Raw genomic sequence first — 23367 nt, 5'->3', positions numbered from 1 at the left:
GACAGACTGTGATTCGGTGCAGGTTAGTGCAGTCAGTTCAGTTACAGGTAAGCGGCTTACTGCAAGCCCGGCATTTAGTTGAGGAGTGCACCGAGAGAGAGCACTCTGGCTAGAGCTCTTAGGGTTCTTCCACACTGGCCGTGACGACCGACAACTCCGATAAGTGACAAACGATGTCTGTCCGTACACCGAGAACTTATCTTTTTTAAACTTTAAGTCAATACGATGTGGAAGAATCCTTAGGCTCACTTGGACTCCGATTAATTCGAGACGATAGTCAATAGAAAAGAAATTTCATGGGAAACGAGTACTGCTATTGAATCTTCTACAGAACCTAACCTTTAATTAAATTAGGCCTGGTGGAAGTGGATCTAAGCATTTATGTTGCGTTGCAGCCCTTACGTCATCCCCGTCGACCGGCCAGGATCCCCACTCGGCGACTACGATAGCGAAGAGACGAGGACGCGGGACGCGGCGGGATTTTGAAGGCAAGAACCGCGAGAAGGCGACGTGGAGTGAAACGGCGTCGCGCGCAGTCGACTCCACGACAGGATCGGTGATTAACGCGCGTGCGAGTGCGACAACGGAAACTCCCGCCTTGCTCTCTGCCCTTTTGCCCCTTCCCTGACGATCAGCCCACGTCGGACGTCACTCGGTGATAAGCAAGAGACAAGGGACCAATTCAGTCAGTCGAGTCAGTGACACCGGAACAGGGATACTCGGCTGCGTTCGTCATGACGGAGGCTCGCAAGGAAGTCCGCGTTTGGTGCGACGGCTGGTGAGAGCGTCATTTATTCTTCCGGGTACTCCCTGTGGCGAGAAAATCGCGCGGAGAATCGCTGGAAGGGAGGAGGGATGCGAGAGGAGGCTCGGCGTCCGCCCGGCCGGCCGACATGTACCACACGTGTCGCATTTCGACGCGTCGCGAGGCCGCCGAGTCTCTTCATGAACCGCAATCAATCGATATTAATACGCGGATAATAGTACGCGGCTTTACGTGTCCGAGACCGACCCTCCGTGCCGCGGGTGAAATCGGGCGGAGGACGGCTTCCGGTCACTCGGCACACTCCCCGGTTCTCCACGCGAACGCTACCCACACGTTTCTCGGTCGCGGTTAGACAATTGATACTCTGCATAGGTTTCTCCCTTGCTATAGTCTTGTATTTTGCTATTTTGCTCGCATTGTTACTGCTTCATGTTCACGTTGTAGGTGTTTTATCGCGAACGAGAAGAGGGAACGAAAGCGCGTTTCCCAATTCGCTTTTAGTGAGACAGATCAATTAGACGAGTTTGATCGCACGTGTTTAACAGATGAATCACTCGCAGCGTGACAACAGATTGCCAGCAAATTTTCTCGGACGTCGCGACAATCCAATTTCACCTACGTCTGCATTAAGCTCGTGTTTTGCTAGCGGTACATGCTGTTACAGTCTGTGACAGCTGTAGAAATCGTGCCAGAGCTGTTGTTTCAAGAACGATTCGAATGGAAAACATACTTCAAACGATTGAGAATCAGCAGATTTTACTTTAAGCAATTAATCTGTTATTATAATTTGTCAGCAATCGGCAAAATTTTCGGTGACATTCTATTGACAGAAATTTGTAACGTCTTCTGTTCTCGATTTAGATTACTGCAAAATCTCCTGCTTCGCACTTTGAGCGTCATTGGTAATAGTCTCTCTCTGTTAAAATTGACGACACAATTCATCCTCGTTTGCGCTCCGATAAAACGTTACTTGTACGCGACGAACGTGACAGACCGGTCTTGTTCGGTCGTATCGAATCCAAGTTCCTGTTTCTGCGACCTCGAACTTTCCCGTCGTATTCGCCACATTTGAAATATACGCATATTTCGGATAAAAATACATCGCATACACTCCTATAAATGTCACTGGAAAATGTGTCGTTTTAAATAAAAATCGATTAGCGATGAGGAATGAAGCGGCTTAAAACGGCTGAAGATATAAAAATTGCAACAGTTTTCTTTTTTTCTTCGATGTATTTTAATATTTTTGTTAACCCGAGTATTTTGTTTATAATATTTTTTAACATTTTACTCTCATATTCTTACGCGTGGTTTGATTTTAATTTCACAAGCGCGTAAAAACAGATGCATATTTCGATGCGTTGTCATATATAATTTATATTTCTCGTTATCGCAACTCGTACGACTGATATCAAATAGCTATCAAAGTTACGTTCAAGGACCACTAACTCGCTTTCTTCGAAGTCTTCATTAAGTTTATCATTGTTATCATACGACGAGTTCATTATTATTATTAATTACATTTATTAGTCACGTTGAAACTGTATTTCCTCTTATATAAATATAATATCTATTAAATTGTTTCTAGTTACGATATGGTGCACTTTGGACATGCAAATTCATTGAGGCAGGCGAAAGCTTTGGGTGACTATCTGGTGGTAGGTGTTCATAACGACGAAGAAATCACGAGACATAAAGGTCCACCTGTTTTTACCGAGCAAGAAAGGTATATCTGTTGCTTCGTTTAAGGAAATTATGTAAGTCATAATGACCAGGCATGATTTGATTAGTATCTAGAACAGATTATTACACATTAATCAATCTTTCAAGTTGAAAGTATCAATTTTTTTTTTGTAACTCATAATGCCGCGATAAATGCACGAGCTCTACTTTTTTTGTGTTACATGTTTTTGTTTTTACCTCGTAATCGTGATTACATAATGACAAGTATTACATCAGTTAATTATAGTACGATGCTGCATTCTTGAGGTATTGCAAAATTGAATTATGCTAGTTTTATATTTATCATCATTTATTTCAAAACTACAAACGTGTCAGACTTCGTAGGTAGGAAGGTCTTGGTAGAACCTTGACATTTTAGGTCAATACTTGCGTAGAAGAAAATTGAACGGCTGAAAAGCACAATATAACGTTGCAGCAAAGCGTAGCTTACCAGCCACGCTTATATAAGTTACTGTCTTTGGTGTTAATGTACAATATTATATCGATACAAATATAACTATTTTAATTAACGAATATATCAACTTCTATAATAAATTTATAATTACAATAATTTTTGTAATTAGCTGATTAAATATTTAATGGATAAAATAATAACATATAAGTAGTATATTTATATTAAAAAATTAAATTCGTGTTTTTAGGTATAAAATGGTGCGGGGCATCAAATGGGTGGACGAAGTTGTCGAAGCTGCGCCTTATGTGACTACATTAGAAACGTTAGACAAATATAATTGTGACTTTTGTGTTCACGGTGATGATATCACAATGACGGCCGATGGCGTGGACACATACCATTTAGTCAAAGCTGCTGGCCGCTATAGGTAATTAAAAAAAAATTATTTTTTTTAGAATGTTACATAGCTTTTCACTAAAAAGACTTATTTCAGGGAAGTTCAACGTACAGCCGGCGTCTCGACGACCGACCTCGTAGGACGTATGTTATTGATGACACGACAACATTTTCGCCAGGGTGACAATGAATATCATGTCGATAGAGAACCGAGTAAAAGCATGGGCCAGGATCGCACCGCCCGGAGTCCGTGGACCGGCTGTTCACAATTTTTGCCGACCACACAAAAAATTATACAATTTAGCGACGGTAAGAGTCCACAGCCAAGCGATAAGATTGTGTATGTAGCGGGCGCATTTGATCTCTTTCACGTGGGGCATTTGGATTTCTTGGAGGTCGCTAAAAAGGAGGGAGACTACCTCATTGTCGGTCTGCATACCGATCCCGCTGTTAACAGATACAAATACGGCAATCATCCTATTATGAATCTTCACGAACGGGTTCTCAGTGTATTAGCGTGTAAGGTGAGTTTTTTTTATTTTATATTAACTCAAGATTTTTAATGAGTGCCAGTGAGTAAGATAAATGATAGCACGTGGAAAAATACGAATCTATGTACACATACTGAGTGTATCAATGTATATATATGTTAACTGCACAGTTTTTAAAAGACTGCATCTATTTTTTAATATAAAAAAATATAATATATTATTTTGACACAAACAGAAGCTATATTACGTTTTTATAAAATACTTTTTTCGCTTATCTTATTTATAGTATGTTAATGAAGTGGTAATTGGCGCTCCGTATGCTGTGACAAGAAATCTGATGGAACATTTTAACGTATCTATTGTGTGTCACGGACAAACGCCTATAATGCCTTGCGAGGATGGATCGGATCCATACGCAGAACCTAAGAAGCAAAATAAATTTAAATTGTTAGATAGCGGTAATGACATGACAACGGAAAAAATCATCGAAAGGATTATTCTTCACAGGTATGTTCTACTTTTACAGATTTGTGCATGTATTCTTTTTTGTAATTAGACTTTTATCAAGTTAAGATATTTAAAATTTTTTTTTATAACAGAAGACATATGTTCGTAAAAACAATTTATTTGATGTCTTCGTTAAATGCATGATTTAATTAAGTGTGTTTTAATTATTTCAGAGCGTAATATACAAATTCCTCTACATTCCTTTATATTTCATTCCTATCCGTATTTTATAAAATTATATTGCAACGTTAAATTTTCAATTATATCGAAAGACTAAAAATTTATGTATTAATTTTTTTTATTCTGCTTTTTATCTCTTTAGGCCGAACGAGATTTATACAATTATTAAGAATTTCAAGAAATGTTGATAAAATCAAAATCTGATTGTATTCATTGTTCAATTATTAAGCAATCGGTTGTGAAACAGATCCGGCAGTTCTGTATTTTCTATCCAATTTGCAATAAACGCATATTTTACTTACGTCTCATTATAATTTATTGTCATTCATTCGTTTACTGCTTCTGATGGGATATGTAATTTTATTTTGCAAAGTATTTTTTTATAAGTTCTATTTTCATCCATTTTTTTTATTATAATACATTATACACAATATTAAACTTCTTTCGATGACAATATATCCACATATCCCAATGACTACGAAACTTCTTATCACGTGTTGATTTAGCGTCTAATTGCAGGTTGGAATACGAGGATAGAAATTTAAAGAAGGAGAAAAAAGAGCTCGCCGCTTACGAAGCCTTCATCAAGTCTAAGCAAAATGACAGGATTGATGAATAATTGTTCGTTTTATTTTTTTACATGAACATTCGCAGTATGTATGCGTAATGATCAGATTTTATAAAGTCATTGTATAAATATGAGACAATTTATCATTTAAAATGCCTTATATAGTTGAAATTAATATTTATGATCATTTAATTAGTATGTTAGAAATGTCGGTTAGCGATATGGTAGTCCACACTGGTTTTAATTCGTTGCTAAATGGATGTACAACGATGACGAACGTGAAATTAAGCAAATATTTTATATGTAAGATGTTTCAAGGCTATCGTTATATAATTCTACAGGTTTTTCGAATCTATTAACCTGTAGATTAATTCTTAGCCACAAATTTTGAACATAGTCTCGGATTACATCTTACATATTCCGACATATCTCTAAAGACAAAAGTAGTCTTAAAGATATATCGTATGTTATATTTGAATATAAGTATGCTTAATAATTATTGTTCTCTCGTATCTTCACTTTATGATGTCGTTACTTGATTAAAATATCAGAATAAGTAATCACAATTAAGTACAAGCAATCATGTAAAACGCGCTGTAAAATGAAGATCGAATATTTTTCAAGTTATGTTTTTAAATTCTATTTATTTTTTACTACTATTTTATTGTTTTAAAATTACACAGATATTATAGATTCTGATTTAAATTTAATGAAAATAATGATGTGTTCGATCTTCAAAAAAATTTGTATTGTCTAATATGAAGCGTGTGTCATATTTTTAATATATTTTAATAGCGAAAATATTTTAATCCGCGTATATGCAAACTCGAATATTTCGAGTGGTCCTTTATCCGAGAATTATGCAATAGTTCAGATTGATTTGAAAGCTAGATTCATGATTCGGTCTAATTAATCGGAAGTTCCTAAGCATTTATAAATGCCTATCGCATGTTTCTTAGTAATACTGAGATCGTTATTAGACGGCGATACTTATCATCGAACTTCGCGGTTCGTAAGACATTTGACCGAGTAGTTAATTTAACTTTACGACAAGCATTGTTCATCGAGCAAACTATGATGCGTATTGTAAGTGTTAAATTTTCTTTTAAACGAAATATTAGAATACTGCATGTCCAAAAATAACGGAGCCAAAGAACTTACATCGTATAGACTAAACGAAAACTAAGTTACCGTTTATCTCCAAACTTGAATTGTTTACGTTCGTGGAGGAGAAAAAAAAATACTCGTTGACATTTGTTGTCGTACATGAAGATGTTCAAGGATGTTCCAGATAAATTATTAGACCTCTGTTCGTTAGATATTAAACCACGAAGACTGACAACTATCCGTCAAGCTTCGGCTTTCATCGAAGTAAGGATCGATGGCCAAGTCGACGGGTAATCTCTAGTTCGGCAAAGAATCTGGGACATCCTGTATAATGCAAATAGGTTCTTCGCCCTAATATTATAGTAGCGATGGCATTAGCGCTGAACTTAGAGTGATAGTTAAACTAGATTACATCGGAAGAAAAAATTGTACAGCTCGTGATTTGCTTCAGAACAAAATTGATACCGAAAAAAATTGTTCAATCGGTTATTTTATAATAAATAGTCATTGTACACAATCACATTTGCAATATATGTACAATACAGTAGGTTTCTTTCAAAATATTTTTTATTAATTGCGACATATCATACATAGACTCTCGTAATAATGTATGTACGTATAAAACATCTGCGTTATTAATAGGTATGATGTGAAATGCGAGCCGCAGTTGTGTTTATTTACAAGGTGAGATAAATTCGTGCAACCACCCCAATATTCCCGTTCAAGTTTCTTCGCATTCGGCGAGATTCTTATTATCCTATTGCACGAGCATCCACTCGTTTGATCAGGTCACGTGATAGCATTGCACGTTTGATAGACTCATCGTAGTGAGACCTTTTTTTTTTTTGTATTTGAGCAATATCGACAGATCGTAAAACTCCCAAAAGAAATTACATAACGTGCGCGAAATATTTGGAAAAAGTGCGTTGTTAATAAATAAAATAAAGTTCGCGGAAAAGGCAGGATCAAGTGTAATAAAATTTTTCTCATTGTTCGATAACAATACTTGGTCAAACATTTAATAATGCGTTATGAATTATTGCGATGTATATGAAGAAACAAACAATTGTTTTAAAAGTGTTTTTTAAATTCAAATTAAAATGTAAAAAATTAGGTACGGAAAGAGTATGAAATTAGGAGGAAAATTAAAAAGTATTTCTTTAGAAAGACGCGAACACGTCGTCTCTAGTCAATCATATTTGCATTGTAAGGCAAAGCTGATATTCCACCTCCAAATCATATTCTTTTTGTGAATTCACCATTAATTCTTACTCGAATATTTGTTAAATGATTTTGTTTTAAACAAGGAAGTGCAGTACTGAACATTCTTCAGTTACGAGAACTACTCAAATCGCTCCTCGACGAAGTTGCAGCGCGGCTACAGTATCGTGTTATATCAGTAATGAAAGATCAAATTAGGATGCATCTCGTCGCCACTGAAGTGGGACGAGCACCTCGTACTTTTTGAAGCGGGAAGTCGAGTGGCTCATAAATGTGTCGTTGACCCGCTTCTCGCAAATAAACGGTCTAGCCGTGAAGTAACGTTACATTAATTATGCGATTGCGTTAATTAGCCGATACGATGTACAACTTTGTAAGGAGCAATTGATACGAGTGATTTATGCATCTTTCTCTCAATCGCGCGTCGCTCTACTACTGTACGGTCGAACGACCAGTGTAGCCGGGCGCGGCGTCGCAGTATTTCCTGCGATCTCTGATCAGATCGTCGATGGACTTGTTTTGTTGCACCGTCGAAGACAGATTGTGAAGACGCGACGCTAAGAAACACATGATAAAGGCTGATAACACTAGTAGAGCACCCAGTCCCGTCGCCACGTACAGAAAACTACCACAGCTACCTTCAAGTCCGGCCGCTACTTTGTCGTACAAGTCTGCGATAATGAGGAAAATTTTAATTAGAATTGCAATTAGCCGACGCTTTATGTCTTTGCGCCTTCTCCCGTTATGTAGCTCCGGAGTCGGCAAACACTTTCCATAAAGCGCCAGATAAATATTTTAAGTTTTACCGATTACAAAATTAATTATTGCTATATTTTATATATTTTAATAACTATGCGGCAATGCGAAAAATAATGAATTTTTACCGACTTTTGATTTAGATCGGATTAATTTCGATGCATTCGCTACAAAATCTCTTAAACGGTAATTTCTGCTGCCTTTCGCGAATCTTGCCGTGGAATTCCACGAGAGTTAATGTCAGAGAGATTAATCCCGATTACAAAGTCAAGAAGATATAATCTCCGTGATTAACGCGTCGAAAAACGTGAATCTCACCATCTGGCATCATTACTGTGTACTCAATGTTTTCCTTGAACTTCGTGTACGGCGTGGAGTCGTTATATCTCTTGATCAAACGCTCGACCTTCGGAAGGAATTCGCCTAGTACTTCCACATTCGCCTCGACGGCTCGCTTCCTCTTTTTCCCGTGCCCCGAGGGCTCGAAGAGATCGAGGCAAAAGTCCTGCAAAAATAGAGAACTAACAGAACGCGCAATAAGCGACGAAAAATAATTAATGACCACTCTACGCATTTAATTAGAAAGCTCCGATGTGTCGCAAAAAATTACTGCAATTATTATAGCAAAATTTTAATTAACATAATGTAGATGTAGGTTGACATGATTGAGCTACAATCTATCGACACGGATATATATTACCGAGTCTATGCGATAAATCTAATCGAGTGAAAATCGTATATAACATTATTAAAATTAAAAAAAGCTTTGTTATAAATTACTTCGGTTCTCAAATGTTATAAGCGGTATAAATGAAATTTATGTACGACAACGAATTCTGAGACACTGATTCTCGTTATCTTACCGGTTGACAGTCCTGCGGCTCCATGCACGCCTTGATCTGCGAGTGAATCCAAAGGGTGGAGCGTTCCCTCATCGAGCTCAGCAGGAAGGCCTCGAAGTCGAGGAAAACCTCATTCTTGCGCTCGCGGTACCTCGCCGGCTGGTGCGGGATGATGGACGCGAAGTCGCGGTTCCTGCAACCGTCCTTGACGAGAACGACGCTACCGGGAGCGTGAGGTTGGTCTGGGTCTGGACTGACCGTCACCTCCAGCAACTTGATATAGCCCCAGGCGCTATCTGGACTGATGCGGGCACGCAGCTGCAGCTTCGTACCGATCGGTACCGCCTGGTCGACCGTCTGCGAATTATCGGAGACATTGCCGGTCGCCTCGCGATAAAGGGCCACCTCGTACTCGAGCCGGCCCGGCGTCTCCTCCACCACCCCGGACACCCGGGCGCCGTGCGGACTGAAACGATTAACCCTTTAAAGCAGACGCGCGTTGTCGCTTCAGTACGTTGCGTTCTCTCTTGCTGTCAGCTATCATTAGATTTATATCTTTACTGTAAACCTCTCTCATTTTTTTCTTTTTTTTTTAAATTAAAAATATAGCTCGGCGTAGCGGAAATAATTGCCTGTCCATTACGGGATTTCGAGAAGATATGTGTACGTGTGACTTACAAAGTGCCGGCGAACCCGGCAGCCTTGTGTCTCAGCAGCGTAGGCTCGGGCGGTCGGCACATCAGGATCAGCTCCTGGTCGGCCAGCATCACCACGCCGGGAAAGGCGGGGAACCACACCCGCAAGTGGATGAATCCCTAGCGGCACAGGTAATCGCGATAATAATAGTTTTAATTTATCATACGCGAAATAACCCATTTAAACCGTAGGATAAACCTTCGCGAGAGACAAATTTAGCCGCAACTTTAATTTTATAATTTATTCAACATTGCCCGCAAAACTTATCCTTTAGAAATATCCTAAAATTATTCTCGGTGCACTTGCAACATATCCGAATAAATAATAATAAAATAATAATAAAAAGTCTAAGTTAACAATTAAAAAAAAAAAAAAAAAGTAATCGAGGACTGAACAGATAAGTAGGTCGGTCTTTCGATTTGCGCGAACAAGAAACTGAGGAATAAAATTTTTGCGAGTTACGCGGCCAAGTAATTTTTGCAAGGACGTTTCGCGAGGTACGTCACGGTTCAAATATAGAGCGTTTGTAGCAGCGGAGCGCGGAAATTATACGAACAGTACAGTTAAACTCAGACGCAATAACCAGGCGGGCTAAATCTGGGCGCCGTTGGCCTATCTCTTTGCGAAATATTATAACGGCATCTGACGCCCGATACGATCCGACGATCACAAAAGCGGTATGCGCGATAACGGCGGCTCCCGCGACGGGAATCAATTGCGAATTAGAATCGCTATCGGCCGATCGCGATCCGTAAAGGCCGTTTGTGCAGCATCACCGCCGCGAGATCCTGAAGAACGAAGCGGGAGTGACGTCGTCATCGTCATAGGACTCCCCTTTGCCTCTCGTCGTAAAAATCGCGTTCCGCGTAACTCGCCTCGATCGCCCAATGACTCACGTTTCTCTTGAGGATGCCGCATCGGGAGAAGTCAGTCACCTTCAGGAAGTAGTTATCCTCTTGCGGATCGTTCGGGTCCGGCCTGATCTGGCAGTGAATGTCGGCGAGCGGATTCGCCGATCTGTCGTCGGCGAAGAGCGGCGTGCCTCTGAAGCCGACCGGCCTTTTGATCTTCGCTGTCAGGAGATCGGCCGCCGATCCCGCACCGCTGCACTGAATGTCCGATACCTCGTAATCCTGGGCAACGGCAGCGGCGACCTGAAACGCGAGCCGGACCGTGATGATGATCGAGACGGCAGGGCGGCGGCGGCAGCAGAAGATTTCAGGGCTCGCGGGAATAAATTGCGCTTTCCGTTCCGCGGCGTTTTCCCTGAGTACCGTTCTTCTCTCTTCCCGAGCACTGTCGCGCGCGATTATTCCGTCGCTTCCGAACGACACCGGCGAAGCGACGTTTAACTTTAACGATCCTCGGTCGTTCGCCACGCCGAGCGAAACGTATCATTTTTTTTTTTTTTATATATATATAAGTTATGCCTCTGAGGATTTATTTTATTATTCCACCCAGCGCCGTTTCCTTTCGACCTTCGCGTGATCGCTTTAACGATCGGTCGTATAATTGGGAAAGGAGGATTTGTGAGGCGTGCGCCGGAACGTCCCGCGTCGCATTTTAACGAAATTAATGAAAGGAAACTGTTTCCTTCCTTGACGCACGTTCTCGACCTCGTTGACGCGATGTCGCGAATTTATATTGTTGCATGGTACCATGTGATAAGTACACAACAGCGCGATAACGTGCGGCGTAATGTGTTCGGTAAGCAGAATCGCGAATTACGCGAACGCCATAAATAGCGGCTAAAACCCAACAACCGTATTGTTCTGTAACTGTTATGCAGCCAACATTCTTCTTCTTTTTTTTTTTTCTTTTTTTTCTTTTCACGGTAATTTACCGCCGTTCAGTCGCGGCACTGTAGCGGGTCGCGCATTATTTTCAATTTTAACCAGATTTACTTTCTACATGGAGGAAGCCCCGTTGGCCTGGTTCGCCAAAATTGCGTAAACGCTTTAATCGATTTGAATCTCTTTCCGCGAGAGCGGCGCAGATACGAGGTCAGGGGTAATCCGCAGAAATCGTTGTAGGGAAATTGGCAAGATTTGAGGGAAGAGGACTTAATTCAGACGTTTGCTATCGTTATTTCTTGCAATTGCGAGTCGCGTTGAGATAAATGTTGTTTGAGACTACTTGTCCGCAGGTGGCTGTTTAATAAAATAAAAAAAAAAAAAAAATAAGTAAATAAAGTAACGGCTTCTGTTCAGCAATTATCGATTTTATCTACGGTATATTACTTCCAGAGTTTCAATGATTTCGTTTAAACTCCACGCGAGCGATGCGAGTACGCGAGTAATTATTTCTCTTTAATCGCCTTTTTATTAGTACTTTATATGTATTGCGCGCTCTACCTCGGACGTTCCCCTTGCATAAGGCGCGAAATACAGAATGGAAATGCACGTTTATTATACTTCCGGGGAAGAGGAGAGACCCCCTCGCGAGGCGTGCGTTACAATAAAAGCGATTAAGTGGTCAATTAATCTACGTTACGACACCCGGCGACGTTCGCCTCTCGTCAGCGGCCCTCGCATTAATTATCGCCGTGAAAAGGAGCCGATGACTGGGGGACGACCTTAGTGCCGGCGTTCGCCAACGCTATTACGCTACCATTGGTAAGGAACAAGGTGACCAGCACGCGACCAGAACCGAGAACCCACTTCGATACGGTTAACGGTGTAAGGCAACGCTCTGGTGGCCGCGTAAGATATTCGTTATGTGCACCATACACATTATATATTACACGAGCGCCTGCTGTTGCATCGCCCGTGCTCATCGCACGGGTCACGGTAGGCCGTACTTTTCGAGATCGCTCGCCTGCAATCATACCGTATCGCGGATATCAGCTCGGTCCGTAAGCGCATCCGCGTTTTACCGTAGGCGTGCTCGCCGCGATCGGTTTTCCGACGCGTATGAATTAGAGGGATTGCCAGTCAAACGAATTGCCGACGATCCAAAGAAGTAGGTCTATCGCCGATCAAAAACGGTCTTACCGCGTTACTTGGGTGAAAAGATCTGAGGATGCGAAACGACACAGTGACAGCTTCCTACATCGGTATCACGCGTCGATTACGAAAATTCTCCCGTCGCTCGAATTACTCGAGCTGGAGAGAGAATTCCGAATTAACAGTGGGCAGAAAAATTTTCCATCGCTGAGTTTGCGGTGTCAAGTTTGCGAGTTCACGGCTGCACGGACAACTGGGGCAGATAAAATTCGTAGACAGTGTAGACACGCAGATTTACAGTCTTTAAAAAAGTTTCTTTGCTCAAAAGATTGAATTTCGAGCGAAAAAAAATCTTACAATCTTATTCTAACTGATTTACAAATTTAGCTTGTAACGTGTAGGTTTTTCGATAAAATGCAGATTAATCAAGTTAATTAAAGTTCTTTATATCTCGCTATTTTTTAAAGTTTTCTTATAAACGAATGGGGTAAAATAACGACGAGCCATTTAGCTTGCTCGCTAAATCTATTAAATGAATGTCGGAAGTGCGAGAGCAGAATATCCCAATAAAACGATCGACGATTGTCGGTCATTAATATACGCGAACTCTTCGCGATACAAGCGCAGTCAATATCTTTAATGGCCACGACGACAAACGACTCGCTCGATCGAAATATTCACTTGCCGAGCATCCGGTTGAGATTATGTACGCCTTTTCAATGAGCAACTTTTATCGAGACGCTATTTTCCCAATAAACTTCGTTCCGAATTAATAGGAACGGCGCGACTCGCCGGAATTTAGATTGAACGATTACGCGTGCCAATATGATAGCTCGAAAAATGTTCAAGATGGGAGGAAGAAGATTTACTCGAAATTAGGTTGAGTGCCGATGATTAACAGTAATAAATTAAAACACGAATTTTCTACACTTTGCACATTAACGGATTATTTTGCACGGTGCTGCGAACGGTTTTCTTGATGCTATCGCATCTCTCTCGGGACGCTACATTTTAATGCAAACGGGTCGGATATATTTTATTATCTTCCCCTTGCTGCATAAAAATGATTACGTAAGCAAATTTCGAAAACAGAAATTAAATATAAATATACATAACAATACATAGTAGTTACACACACATATATATATTACTTTAAAAGTTACGCTTTTTATAAAAATATACTTTTTTAATACTTGCCGACAAATCTTTGTAAAATATTGAAATCAACACTATGTGTGAAAAATTCCATTATCAAAATTAAAGTCCCTTCTAAAATAAATCGCGTACGTGCACACGACAGCTTTTGTTTTGCAGTGTAAGCAAAACGATTAAAAACGCGACGTACGCGCGATTAAAATTTTGTTTTTCGTGGGATAGCGAGTAAACGTAACGGGAAAGAATAGGAATATAGCTCGAAATCCGCCACGCGAGACGAGGCAAGTACGATTGGCAGGTAGAGCTGGTCAGTCACTGGCCTTTTATTTCGGTCTCATCCGAGGAGAACCGCAAACCTTCTCTTTATGACTTCATAAATCCCGTTTTTTTTTTTAATGCCACTTTAGGACCGCGATTCGTCCATCCACGGGATCGGTGTCACTCTTGTCGCCGGTTACAATTCGGTACAGTTAAAATCTCCCGGGAGACAAAGCTATCTGCCAAATAAACCGCTGAGATGGCCTGGAATTCGGTAACATAAAAGCGCGTTAATTGAAGGATGTAAAACGATATAATGTGTCACCGTATCGCGGAGTTTTATAGCAGTAAAGGGAGAGAGCAGGGAGAAGCGGAGAGAGGCACGCAGAAAGGTGTTCCACGGAAATAAGATAAAGCTGTCAAGAAGTAACTGTACTAAAGATAATAAAATTGTTGCGTATTGAATGGTTCATTGAAAGATAAGTCATTTCTTAGAACGGAACTCAGCCATAAAAGATCGATTTTTAATGGAATAATAAATCGCGGGCTACCGAGTGGACGGAAAAGTCCCCACCAGTTGAACGACGGACTAATATATTGTTAACGCTATTACGCGGGTGACGTAATTATTTTAAAAAATATAAATTTTAATTCTTTAAAGTCAATACACTTCAGCATCTTTAGCTCAATGACTGATTCAATTGTCGCGCTGTATTATCGAATACGATATCTTCGTATCGTCGGGCTCGCATCAGATTGCACGCATAATTAGAACTTTAATCGCCTGTAAACGGATTAATTTCCACTCTAATTTAAACTTTAAATCGAACGTATTAAATTTCAGTTAAACTTCGAGACGGGGAGTAGCGTTTTCAGATTCACGAATAAATGAACAGCTGGCACAATGTATTTCGACGATTTATTATAAAAAAACTTTTTTTTTACCGTATCCCCAGATCGTTACGCGATGTTGTATATAATGCAGGTATATCAGAAAAAATAACTGCGCGATACGCGCGTGAGCCGTTTGCACGAAGGAATTATGACGATATACATAATCCGTTCAATACTTTCGCGCGCACGTGTACGTTGAAGTATTCCGATATATCGCGTTTCGTGGCGAAATTAGTTGCCCATCGCCCGACACAATTCAATTATTTCATCATTTAGGGGGCGGGCCATTAATATTTCCAATGTATCACACGGTACATATCGGTGGTCCGACCAGCTCGTTTTAAATCGCCCGTTATCATACTTCGTCGCCTCGAATGTCGCACATTAATAGGGTGCATTTTTAATTATCTCCGGTGATACTACGCAACCGATACTTCCATCTCCGCGCTCTTATCCGTCCCGCTCTCTCTCTCTCTCTCTCTTTCTCTCTCTTTTTGCCTTTCGAGGGTCTGGGGAATTAAAGTGGATCGACACGAGTGTGGGGCACGTCGGGGGCGCATTATTTTCGACGCGGCATGATTTAATGGCGTAATATAGAAATACATCGGGCGCCTGGTCTTTCGTAAAATGGAGCACCGGGAAGCGTTCCGCCCTTCCGCGTCCCAGTTAAAATGAAAACCGATCGTTTCTTCGGCACAAAATATCTTCGGGGCCACGCGCGGTGGCCTGTTTCGCCAGCGGAAATTAATTGAGATTGTCATTATCGGCAGATATTTCGAAATCACGGCAGGTTGCCGCCGCGAGGAGGAAAAAAAAAAAAACGACGTAAAGCTCGACGGCAGTAGATAAATAGGGAAAATGAAGTTGAAAGAAGTGTTATTAAATGTGTAAAACAGAAGAGACCGTCGCGAAGATAAAATTAATAATCGAAATTTTTTTCCCGTTTTCCCATTAACTATTTCACAACAGTGTCGAACTGTGTCGAAGGAGAAATCGCGATTCCCATTCATGACACGTTAATCGCGAACTGAATTTTACGCGCCATTTCCAAACGGTTTTCCTTTTATGCTAAAAGATCGCGTGTCGCGGTTGATGGGAGTCAATAGAGAAGATCAGCGGTCTTTCGGCGAAACCGACGTTTTCTAAACATTATGTGGATCCATTGCGTGACAAACTGTCATCACGCGATGTCAAACAAAATCCCTGGCGCCGCGCGAACAAACATAAGTCACCCAGAACGGATGATATGGAAATCTGACGGTCGTCTATCATCCACATTCGACTTGATTTATCCGCAAGAATCCAAAAACCGTCCCTCACATCGATAAAGGTTACAGGGCGCAGTTTAACATCTAAGCCGGAAAATGAAACGGTGCGAGATAAGTGAAAATCTTCAACTGGGAAGTCAAATCTATTAAAAACATTTTTTTTTCTTTTGTTTAATAAAAAACTGAAGAGCTTAAGTAATTTTTTCAATACAATTTAAGCTGAGTTTAAACGAGCGCGGCGTAAGGCTAATTTTAAATTGATAAAACTGAAATTAGATGATTTGCCTTGAAACTTGAGGAATAAAACTTAGATTTACTTTCGTAAATTCTTAAAAAAGGGAGAATTTGCATTAAGCCCTTCGTGTGCCTCATGACGGATTTATGGAAAGGCAGCAGCGGAACGGTGCAAATCAAATAACCAGTAACTCGGTACTTCAAAAGACGTGTACGCCTGTGAAGCTCCAGTATCACGGAGATGCACACTTTCAAAGTACATTAAATAAATAAAATATGATTTTAATATATTATAACGCATACATAGACGTAAACAAAAAAAAAAATAAAAAATAAACTATATTAAAGATACGATGTAATATGCAATGCAAAAGAAAGAAACGAAAAAAGGGAATCAGTTAAATTTACGTACTACCGGCAGTAAAATATTTTACTCCTGCTTCTGACGAGGATACCCGGCACGTTATCAACGCGATTAACCCCGCAAACAGACTCACCGTGCAAAACCCGGCGATCAGAACTCTCCACATGATCTCGCCCCGAGTATTTATTTCTTTCTCACGTCGTCGCGTTCACTTCCCTCGATTCGAGAAACGTTTGCCTGGCACTTGAGACACTCTTTCGGACCGAGGGACGCGCCGTCGGCGGAGGGATGCAATTTTGACGGAGACCCTCGGCAGACTGAAGGCGCGTGTGCCAAGCCTCAGGCACGCGGAGGATCTCCTTTCCCCCGGGTACGTCGTCGTCCTCGGCGAGAAGGGGCCGGTAGAGACCAAGAAAACCACCGCCGCACCGGCTCGTCTGGAGTACTGTTAATGCATGCTCGGTGCCTCCACTAACAACCATCCTCGCTTCGTGCCGCTCGCGCGCTCGTCCAGCAACGACGGCCTCGAACAAGCATCGCGACTTCTGTCCTCGGACCAAGTCCGAGGATCTGACCCGAGAACAACCGGGCGTCCTAGTTTCCGAGGCACGCGGTCTTTCCACGCGTACGCAACCATTCAACTAATCACATTCAATTTTGCCCGCGGTCTCCTCGCTGCTCGATCATTCCATTTCCGCCTTCGATTCCCTTTTATCAAATGATTGATCTGGCTTTTCGGAAATTTTATTAATCCGTCACTTTTGCAATATGACAGCGTAAACTTTGTGCAAGGAATCCTATTTGAAGGAATAAAAAGGGGATTAACTCGTTATCGCTGCACGAGTTAAAAATTTGTTTTCTACTTTTTTTTAGAGATAATATATTAGGATTAATAATTTTTCACGGGAATTTTTGTTCTAAAAAATCCGACTATTTACTGCATCTTATTTACAATGGCTGTCGAAAAGAATAACAAGGTATTAATAAGGTTTTGCTTAAAAATGGCTAAAAGCGGATCTTCCATTGCGCGAGCGAGAAAAACGTGTATATTCCTAAGACATACTGCGCCGCTTCATCTTTTTAGCTTATTTCATGAAAGGCGTTATGGTTTATGATTATGGTGTCTTGCCACCAACGTTAAATCAAGTTACGGGACTGATCTATAGTCGCAAAAGAATTTCAACAATTCCCTTCTCTCTGTTCGCGAATGCATTTTGGTCGCCGCAAAAAACGGCGAAGCCAGCGAGTCGCGAAATATTATACGATTCTGACACGCATAATAGGCGAATTGCTTAACCGGTTATTGACTTCCTCTCTGGATGGAGTCTAGGTCAACATTTACCCCATCGATTGCAGAAGACTTCAGGAATATTATATTGTATAGGAAAAGAGAGAGCTTTAACTGAAAATCTTTAAACCATTCAAACCTTTTGCTTTTTTTCATTCCATTGAATAACAAAATTTTTATATCGCTGCAGCGAGATATATATTGCTCGAGATAGATTTTCAAAAATTTATAGTAAACAGATTTTGTTCTAGGGGGAAAAAAAAAAAATAAAGAATTAAGACTGCAGATTTTTTTCTCATAGAAAATGGTACCACGAGACCGCAATAGAGTTTTACGCGTTAACTGCGTTTTCCTTATGATTGCAACCTCATTTTGGCAAAATGGACTCTTTGTCGTGTCGCGATAAGGACGCGCTTTCCGGGATCGTGATATATCGCTACACGAGATGGTGGATTAAGTGCTTATCGACGTTATGTGCCCCCGTAAAAAGTGAGAATGACCGGACCCGGCGTCAAACGTTCGCGCGGACTTTACTGTACTTGTCACTGACTGAGTGACTGATAGAGCGCGATGCGGTGTCCACGTGTTTTCTCGAAACGGCGCGTAGCCGCGGCAATCTACTCGGGACCGAAGAAATTGCCTTCCGTTATTTTTCGCATGCCTGCCCCCCATCGTTTGACTTGAGAGCGCGCGACCGTTTTACTTCACCATCGCCGAAATGAATCGTTCATCCTCGTTGCATCCTGATAGACGTCGCACAGTCATTTGCCCGTCGAGAGAACTCCTCTATGAGAATTACTTATTTCGAGCATTTCAAGCAATAAAAATTATTTACTTTGCGTAATGCATGATTTATTTGGAAGTTCTTTTTAAAGAGATGCAAACTCTACGCGTCTGGTGATGTCTACAGTTCTAAATTAATTTTTCCCGGTCGAGATAAGTCGATCGATGCTACTTCGTCGTCGTCCTCGGTGTCTTCGTCCTGTTCCCTGTCGTTCGAGACTGGTCGGCGTTCGTTATGGTCCGTGACGTCGGAAAGGCGCGTTGCACGCGTTGTTACATCAGCGTCGACGTAATAGCCAGCGAGGCGCTGACAATTACGTCGTTGATCGTGAACTTGCATGTGAGCGCGAGAGAAAGGAGTTCCGTCGATCGCGGCGAGTAAGTTTTGCGAGCGGTGAGAATTATTGCGGGAAACGTCATCGCGAGAACCACCTCTCGGTCGTGAAGTCACGATAAAATTCATCCGCGACCGCGAATTTGACAGGATCGTGCCGCACGCGCTAACCATGATGCATCCCGACGACCGAAACCGCGAAACGCAAAACGACAACCGGTCCGTTAACTCAAACGAATTATCACGCACTCATTAACAGAATCAAGAGATTACATCGGTTCTCTTAGCGGCTCGAAAATTGTTATTTATCGAGTCAAAATTATATTTTATTACGCTTGCCATTGTCGGTGTAAAATAATCTTTTAACTTTATTAAACGGACCGCGCTTGAATATCAACAACAAAGTTATTAACTCACCGTAACAAGGTATTTTAATAATTAACGAATTAATTAATTATTTGGTTTTATTTATATATAACTCTTTTGCATCCTACTTTCAACGAAGTGTATAATTACTCATATCACTGGATCATCTCCATCGTTGACGTCGAGTTATGTAAAAAAAAAAAAAAAAATCGTGCCTATCGACTACGAGATTAATCAGTTAAAAGCGTATGACGTTCGCGAATTGTAAGTATGTAGTATGTGAACAAAAGTTTTCGATACGCCACAATTTGCAGCGTAAATAAATACATTTATCGATTACTCCGCTTTCTGTATATTGTGCATCGCGAGTTTATTCGCGTATACGCAAACAATTCATTTCTTTTTGCGTACAGACGCTGAAAAATAACGGACGAGTAATAAACGTTAACGATAAAATTTTCCAAAACAAATTTTCATCATTTCAAGTTTGTGTCTCTAAAGGAACTCCTTCCTTGATTTACTTATTTTTCAGGAGACCGCGGTAATTCCGTGGCGAATGGAATTCAATTTTCGCGTTCATGAAAAATTATTACGGTACTTCTTTTCGATCGTTAAAATAAATGAGCTATTTTATTCTCAGACAAGTTTTGAACGGGCAATTTAATAAAATAACTCGAGAAAGCCGCGTTCTTTTTTAAAAGATCTTACGTATATTCATTTACTAAAATAAAAAATTGATTAATTAAAATTGTAAGAGTAATCTAGTTAATTAAAACTGTAATCTGTTTTTTTTTTTTTGCAAATCAACTCAGCATTTTAATAAATGACATTATTTAATGTATACAAATCTTTGCCTAGCAATATTTACGGACTTAATATCATTATTATACTTGACATTGTTTAAAAATTAATTAGTTCGCGGAATTAAAAAAAAAATTTGCAACGAACGACTAGATTTTAAAATCAAAATGACCACTCGAGCTAACTTATTTTCACATAACATCGTCCGCGTACGTACAGTTGCTCCATGTTCTAAAATATCTCCGAGTATAAATTAAAAAAAATTTATAATGGTTTATTCTAACTTTTTCATGAACAACTAAAAAGTTGCACATATTTTTTATCCCTATTTATATCAAGCTTGCTAGAAAAAAAAATTCAAATCTCTACAGTCAAATGTTGCATAAAGTTAAATATCTAATAATCAATCACTTCGTATTCTTACTGAATTTATTTTAATGATATAACTTGAGTGTAAAAAAATAACGTTGTCATGCGACGGGACATCAATGAATTAAAAAAAGCCCACCCTTTCTTTCCAGTTCATTCGCACAACAAAGAGGTTTGCCGCGGTGCAAATCGCGATATTGTCTCATCCCGTCTCTCTTCACCTTCATTAGGCCGCTCGAGCGATGTAAGCGGGGCACGGCCGCGTGGCGGCGGTTAGCCAGCGTATCATTAATTATCCCGATAGCTTCGGTGCTGCGCGCGCGTTATTATCAATTAAGGCAGCCCTCGGACGCGGCAATTTCCTTCGCGCCGCCCGTTACGCCGGGCGATCGCTGATACGAGGCCGCGGCTATTTTGTTCGCCACGCTCGGCCCGTTTCGCGAAAAGAAATTAGACAAGACGAAGGGCGATCGTCCGATAATCGCGCCCGCACGCGAGCGGATTAAGCCCTGCGGGAACCCTAGCTACCGAAGGAATCGACAAACGCGAGTATCCGGACATTTTACGACCTCTCGGACATTTATCGCGCGCTCCTAATTACCTGCGAGACTCGCGAAAAGTTCAAGTCGGCGGCACCTTTGCGTAACAAAAGAATTTTTATAATTGCCCGGCGTGGGAGAACAGAGGCATTCTGATCAAAGAGATGTTTCTCTTCGCCTACGCTACTTAAATTTAAGAGAAATGAAGAGCAAGATGCTGGGCTCAAATTGTCGATCGATGTTTGTCGATGACACTTGGCGTGTGCGGCTGCGGCTGTGCGATATAATTTTCTTTAAAGGAAATTTGCATCCTAGGCTGCACAATTGCACACGAGTGCGTGCAAAATTACGAAGAAAGGCCGGGTTGTAAGCATTGCGCAATAATGCACGGAGCAAATGAGCGTAAGAAAAACAGTAGTATGCTAATTACTTGTTGGTTGCATTATGGTAGGTAGGAGGACCTCCGACTCGTTTTCTGAATTTTTTTTCCGTATCACGCATCATCATGCGGGATGATGCTCCCATTATTAACGTCATCGTTAACAATTGAAACAACACGCGGCACGTATGTGCTCCTGCATTAATAACTTTTCGCTTTTCCACGCAACGCTCTCGCGAATACGTTAATATGCAGGTTTTCGCTAATTCCCGACGCTTCCGTAGAAATCCTCGCGGCGAATTCAATTATTAGTATCAATGCGTTAATCGTAAAACCCTCTAATTAACGTTAACGTCTATGCCGATAATCGTACCGAGCGCAATAGCTAAATTATGCTATCATAATCACGTCCTAGATTAATCGTCCAAAATTCACGTCTGCTTTACATGCGCGGTCCACGATTTCGTCATTTTATTCTCATCCGACATGTCCAGCTTGCGGATTATTCAGTATTATAAAAGCACCTGTGCGTGGAAAACGAGGTTCCTGTTCGTTACATTTTGTAGAAAATCTTTTTCTGGGGGACAGCCTAAAAAGGGATGATTATTTCAATTACTTGCCACGGCTATTCATTTTTTCGTTGCATTACACGCAGCCGTAAATAACGTTGCCATTTTATTACTACCGCAAAAAGATGGAATAAAAGAAAATTTATTCGCGGTTTGTAGCACCATACTGTGACTTGAAGTGCAACGTATGATTTATGGAACTGCTATGATACGGGATTCTCCGCGAATTCCACGTGTGTTGCACCTCGTCCTTAGTTCCTGGATATGTTCCGGCCGCTCCTATTATATCATTACTGAACGGGTTCGCTCAGCCATCGAAAGGGCAGTGATAAAAGTCGGCATTTCATGCTCCGTCGACTTACCGCTGATTTCCGGAGAATGTAACAGAGCTCCTTCTTGAGAGAACTTCCGTCCACAGGATGGAGTCCTGCTGGCAGCAAAATCGGTGGACCACCTTGCAGAATGTATTCCACTTGCGAAAATATACCGCCGCTTCGAAACAATATAACCTCACATTGACGAAGGCGTCATTTGATCTTCGCAACTATAAAAAGATATAAATTAACATACAAATTACCTAAAAGTTATTTATACAAGATATAATTCTTATAGCGTGCTGCTCATGAATGAACGCTACGTACCTTATAGAGCATTCAGAATACCATAGAGTTGATATTCGATATAATATTCGGTGTGTAACATCGTTAAAAACGTTTTAAAACTACGTGCTGGCGAGGAAGACGGGCGAGACGAGCGGGGTAGCGAGGTTACATACGCGCTTGCGCGGTGGCGCCACCGAGCAGCCTGCCGTAGCTGAGCCGGTTCCCCTTTCCCTCTCATTCCCGCGCCGACCGTAGAGTGAGCGAGACGTACAGCACGAGCCGTTCAATCTGTATCGACAAACCTACGCACAATCGACAACTGAAGCTGTGATCCATTGCTCAGTACCTTCTCCTGTCCACCTTCTACGTGAAAGAAGTCCTCATGACCATATTTCGTTCCTTTAAAGTAAGCCACTGCTTCATTTATACTCTCATTATATACGCACCTTTAGGCCGGTTATTTTATCGCAGCGATATTGATCTAAGCTTTCTTCGATCGAGATCCGAATTTGCTGATCGACATTAATTGTTAGCTGCTATCAGCACGTCCGC

The 23367-nt window shown here is 41.0% G+C and overlaps 2 protein-coding genes across 4 annotated transcripts; one reads left to right on the top strand and one right to left on the bottom strand.

Annotated features, from left to right (window-relative positions):
* The first annotated feature begins 46 nt into the window (after positions 1-46).
* On the top strand, positions 47-6669 carry Pect (phosphoethanolamine cytidylyltransferase). Of its 3 annotated transcripts, none has more exons than XM_070663535.1 (6): positions 47-778; positions 2355-2492; positions 3151-3330; positions 3397-3823; positions 4077-4297; positions 4997-6669. In XM_070663535.1, the coding sequence occupies exons 1-6, from the start codon at positions 735-737 to the stop codon at positions 5094-5096; spliced, it is 1110 nt and encodes a 369-aa protein (XP_070519636.1). In that variant the 5' UTR covers positions 47-734; the 3' UTR covers positions 5097-6669. The 3 variants fall into 3 exon arrangements, with proteins under 3 accessions (XP_070519636.1, XP_070519638.1, XP_070519637.1); XM_070663537.1 differs by having other exon boundaries at positions 4984-6669; XM_070663536.1 differs by lacking the exon at positions 4997-6669 and adding an exon at positions 4620-4884.
* A 240-nt stretch (positions 6670-6909) lies between these two features.
* On the bottom strand, positions 6910-22866 carry LOC139106662 (uncharacterized). The gene is made up of 7 exons (XM_070663601.1): positions 22855-22866; positions 22576-22740; positions 10564-10821; positions 9650-9786; positions 8993-9437; positions 8448-8634; positions 6910-8044 (listed from the first exon to the last, which is right to left on the bottom strand). Exons 1-7 carry the CDS (start codon positions 22864-22866, stop codon positions 7806-7808), a joined length of 1443 nt encoding a protein of 480 aa, XP_070519702.1. The 3' UTR covers positions 6910-7805.
* Between the last annotated feature and the right edge of the window lie 501 nt (positions 22867-23367).

The sequence above is a fragment of the Cardiocondyla obscurior genome, linkage group LG11 (genome assembly GCF_019399895.1).
Source record: "Cardiocondyla obscurior isolate alpha-2009 linkage group LG11, Cobs3.1, whole genome shotgun sequence".
NCBI classification, from domain to species: Eukaryota; Metazoa; Arthropoda; class Insecta; order Hymenoptera; family Formicidae; genus Cardiocondyla; species Cardiocondyla obscurior.
Note: the sequence above shows the minus strand (reverse complement) of the source record. Positions and strands in the feature narration are given on the sequence as shown.